The 4,358-nt window shown below is 51.4% G+C and overlaps 1 protein-coding gene across 1 annotated transcript; it reads right to left on the bottom strand.

Annotated features, from left to right (window-relative positions):
• Positions 1 to 2,888: 2,888 nt before the first annotated feature.
• On the bottom strand, positions 2,889 to 3,859 carry LOC112342562 (putative pentatricopeptide repeat-containing protein At5g13230, mitochondrial). Its single transcript, XM_024664595.1, has 3 exons — positions 3,809 to 3,859; positions 3,328 to 3,576; positions 2,889 to 3,206 (listed from the first exon to the last, which is right to left on the bottom strand). The coding sequence occupies exons 1-3, from the start codon at positions 3,857 to 3,859 to the stop codon at positions 2,889 to 2,891; spliced, it is 618 nt and encodes a 205-aa protein (XP_024520363.1).
• Positions 3,860 to 4,358: the final 499 nt, after the last annotated feature.

Here is a 4,358-nt window from a genome sequence, read left to right as displayed (position 1 = left end):
AAGCCAAACAAGCATAACACGTTTGGACTAAAAGCTCTGACTTGGAAGGTTGAGAGCGGGAGTGGAAGCAAGCACAAGGAAACCAATAAGCAAGGCTCCAAAAAGGGACCCAAAAAGGACCAACACATGACACGTGGAAGTGTCCAAGATTGACTCCGAGACGGAGTCCGAGATGGACCGAGACAGAGTCCGATATGGAGTCTGAGATGGAGTTCGAGGTGGAGTCCGAGGTGGAGTCCGAGGTGGACCGAGACAAAGTCTGAGATAGAGTCCAAGATGGACCGAGACGGAGTCCGAAATGGAGTTCGAGGTGGACTAGGACGGAGTCCGATATGGAGTCCGAGATGGAGTCCGAGGTGGAGTCCGAGGTGGAGTCCGAGGTGGACTGAGACGGAGTCCGAGATGGAGTCCGAGATGGACCGAGACGGAGTCCGAGATGGAGACCGAGACGGAGTCCGAGGTGGACCAAGACGGAGTCTGAGATGGAGTCCGAGATGGACTGAGATGGAGTCCGAGATGGACCCGAGATGGAATCCGAGATGGAGTCCGAGAAGGACCCGAGATGGAGTCCGAGGTTAAGACCGAGACTGGGACCGAGACCGAGACCGAGACCGAGACCAGGACCAAGACCGAGACCGAGACCGAGATTGGGACCGAGACCGAGTCCGAGTCCGAGTCCGAGTCCGAGTCCGAGTCCGAGTCCGAGTCCGAGTCCGAGTCCAAGTCCGAGTCCGAGTCCGAGTTCGAGTCTGAGAGGGTGAAAGCCCAAAGCGTTCGTCTCCTAGACCCTGGGAGGTTTGGTGAGCTCCAAAAGTATAGTAAGGGGGAGGACTGCAGTGGAGCCAGTTTAGCCAGGAAAGGCCAGTTTGGCCTAGGAAGGCCAAACCCAATGTTGGGTGATGAATTGACCACTGGGAAGTCCAAGACTAAAGTAAATACGGACCGACAAGCGGGGTAGCTTGGTGAAGTGTTCAAGAGCCGGCTCTAATTCCCCCGAGAGATCGACTGGCCGATGCTCCCAGTCCAAGTGTGGGTGGCACTACCTACTTGGATACCTGGTGTGGCTCAACGGAACCTTGCTCTAAGCCCATGGCTAGAGCACCTAAAGGCGGAAGGTGGGGAGAGTACCCACGGGGCTCGCGTAAGGCCACAGTATTCCGAAATGTTGTCCCAAAGGCCCAGACTGTGGAAAGGAAGAGGAGTAGTCCTCTGGTGTAGTGACCAAGGATACAGTCAAGTGGTGAGGAAGTCCCAGAGGACCGTGGGATTTAGTGGTCGGGCCTGTGGGCCTCGATCTAGTGGTAGTGTTGGCAAATACGGCCATGGGCAAAAAGGGATTTGATGAAGACCGGAAAAGGGATATTAGGGAAGGCTATTCCCCATGTCTGTGGGCATCCTAAGGATGCGGAGTGGATCTGGAATGATCACTCATGGACGGATGGCCCAGTCCTTGAGAGATGGGACTGTGATGCAGGTGGTGTTAGACCACTGGTGTGACCAAGGTAAAGGGGCATGGCCTTAACGTAACAGGCTGATATGTCAGTGGTACCTTGGGATGTCGGTCATGGGATCAGACACGTGGAGCACTTAGACCAAGTGCATGAAGTTGAGTGGCGGGGATACCATTCTCGGGGCTAGTAAACCCAAGTCCAAAATAAGACTTACGAAAGTTGTGAGTGAAACTCCTCCAAGTGGTCGGAGGTGCGATTAAGTGACTAAAGTAAAATAGAAAATTTAGTCACTTACAGCTTTTAACTGTGGGCAGTCAAGGGGAGTTCACAGTGAGTCCCTGGCCTATGACTGGTGGAGAGGTGGATTGCCATGAGCAAATGGTCCGTGAATGCAAGCAACACCACCCAACATCTCTTAAGTCAAGGGCTTGTGCTCAGCAGAAAGAGAGCTCTTCATCAAAAGAGGAGACCAAGCAACTGGAACAAGTAGAAGGTTATAAAGATGTTCTCATACACAATCTTCAGTCTTCCTTTGTTAACTTAACTCTGTTGGTCCAGATTTGATTTGGGGGCAACTCCAGCCAATCAAATCCTCTATGGTTTCACAGCAATGCACACCCCGGAGACTTGTACTTTTGTCCTGGCTTCCCCGGTTTCAAAGTAAAATCCTCCCACAATATAGAACTCTTTGCAGCAGCAGTCAGCAACCTGGAGAACTTATAAGCCGATATCCTTTTGAGTTTCTTTCCCGGGCTTTCAAGATTTAAATTTTTTTCTACAGTGTGTTGCCCATGAGCACGTATGCGGCGGATTCTTTGCAATCCAGCCGCTGGAGCGCGTCGTAAGAAATCCTTCCCACTCACGAGTTCTTCCACTTGTGGCAAAAGACCATCGTTCATGTGACGCAGTTCGCAGTGTGAGGCATCCTGTCTGCCATAGCCAGTGCTTCCTCGATCCGGTTCGCTTGCCCAAGAGCATCGATCAAGCAGTGGTAGCGCTCCAGCCCCGGTTTGATCCCGTTCTTGCTCCATATCTCGTCGGAGAGCCGCTGTCCCTCGTCGATCAAACCGGCGTGGCTGCAAACCGTGAGAAGGCAGAGGTAATTGATCCCGACTGGCTTCACTCCTCACTCTCGCATTTGCGAGAACACGTCATCGTGCCTGTTGCATTGTTTCCACCACCTTGCCTGCCATAACCGGCGAGCAGCAAGTTCCAAGCCACCACGTCTTTGGGAGCTTTGATGGAGTCGAAAGCCTCGCGAGCTTCACTCATGCTCCCGCATCAGCCGTAGAAATCCACCAGGCTGTTTGCGAGCGAGGATCCCATTACGAGCTTGCGGATGACATTGTGGAGAGCTCGTCCCGTCTCTAAGACCCCGACGCTCACATAACCCTTGAGAGCTGCGACGTAAGTCCTGGAGTCGGGATTACACTGATCCTATGACTCCATCTCCTCGAAGAGCTCGAGATGGTCTCTCTCGGCCAGGCCGAGCATCAAGACGTTCCACGATACCACGTCCTGCTGCTTCATCGAGTAGAAGATCCTGCGAGCCTCTTCCAAGTCACCGCACTTTGCGAAGACGTCGATCAGAGTGTTGGCCATGAACAAGTCCAGAAAGAATCCACCTTTCACAGCCCGAGCTCTGGCCTTTCCGAGTGACTCCGCCTTTGACAAGCTTGCCACTGATTTTTTTGCCCTGTTCCCTGGATGCGAGGATGCTGCACGCCTTGAGAGAAGCCACATAAGTTCACACACCTGGTCGCAGCTCATTCTTTCAAAAACGTCAGAGCTTCTTCGGCCTCACCACTGTTGACATATCCCAGCATCAGTGCGTTGTATGATGCCGGCGCCTGGAGTTTGATGCTCTTGAAAACACAAGAGCACCACACTTCGCGTGAGTGTTGCTCACGAAAAGGTCCAAGGCAAAGCCGGAATTTGCTGCTTCGACGTGAAGAGCTGTCCCACTTTCCAGTGAAACCATCTTCACCAGCTTTCCTGCGACTACCTGGCCATCTTCTTTTGCTACCAAGGCTGTACAGGCCTTAAATGCTGTAACAAACGTTCGCGCATTCGGAGAACACCTTCCAGGATCTTGCAGCATTCTTGAAATCAGCTCCAGTGCTTCCTCTTCACCATTGTTACAGTAGCAGTGTGGTCCACGGAATCACGTCGTGCACATCCTGTCAAAAACTCCAATCTGAAACTCAAACGACTCTCAAAGGGTCTTTTGAAAACCATATCACCGAGGGTCACGTGATGGAATAAGTTTCCTCGTTTGCAAACGCATTTGGGTTTATGCATTTGGAACGTTTGTGAGTTTTCTTGGTAAGTATGCTCCACGCGGGGACCAAGAATACCGCAATTATAGAAACCTTCGGCACAGAAATACCCGAGAAGTCCAGTGCCATTTCGATGCGCCCAAGAACCCTAAATAATATCAAGAAGCACAAGAATATCTATCAAATTTTCCGTAAGCATTAAAATATTCATGGCCGTCGGATGGCAGGCTCGTGGCCGATCGCTGGCCAGGGCCTGGAGCAGCCAAGGCTGCAGCAGACCAGTTTTTTTCTTCCCTTCCACCGAAAGATTCTGTCAAATGGGATGAATAAAAGCTGTTAAGTTTATCATGCGGCAATCTTCTTTGCTGGAAGCAGCGTAAATCCATTGTAATTTTTCAAAGACGGTTGGGCATCCTGGACACACTAGGACGTGGGATTGCAACCTAAAGCTCGCTGGAGACTGTGGTGAGCTTTTGTTTGACGATTGGAACCATCGATTTTCTTAATTTTATTTAGCTTGGATTGTGACCTTTCCCAGCACATTGCCACAGATCATCTGCTCATGATCATGCAGACATCATAACGTATACTCCAAAAAACGGTGCCCATCACCAAGCTCTTGCAATGA

This window comes from Selaginella moellendorffii, unplaced genomic scaffold, assembly GCF_000143415.4.
Source record: "Selaginella moellendorffii unplaced genomic scaffold, v1.0 SELMOscaffold_112, whole genome shotgun sequence".
Classification (NCBI taxonomy): domain Eukaryota; kingdom Viridiplantae; phylum Streptophyta; class Lycopodiopsida; order Selaginellales; family Selaginellaceae; genus Selaginella; species Selaginella moellendorffii.
The sequence above is the reverse complement of the archived record's forward strand: the minus strand, read 5'-3'. Positions and strand labels throughout refer to the sequence as shown.

Bases quoted from the DNA above. Each gene is read 5' to 3' on its own strand.
- LOC112342562 (XM_024664595.1), bottom strand. From the start codon at position 3,859: ATGGCACTGGACTTCTCGGGTATTTCTGTGCCGAAGGTTTCTATAATT. The intron at 3,577-3,808 runs GTATTCTTGGTC...AATGGTGAAGAG, and splicing joins CGAAGGTTTCTATAATTGCG to GAAGCACTGGAGCTGATTTC. The intron at 3,207-3,327 runs GTGTTTTCAAGA...AGCTGCGACCAG, and splicing joins ACGCGAAGTGTGGTGCTCTT to GTGTGTGAACTTATGTGGCT.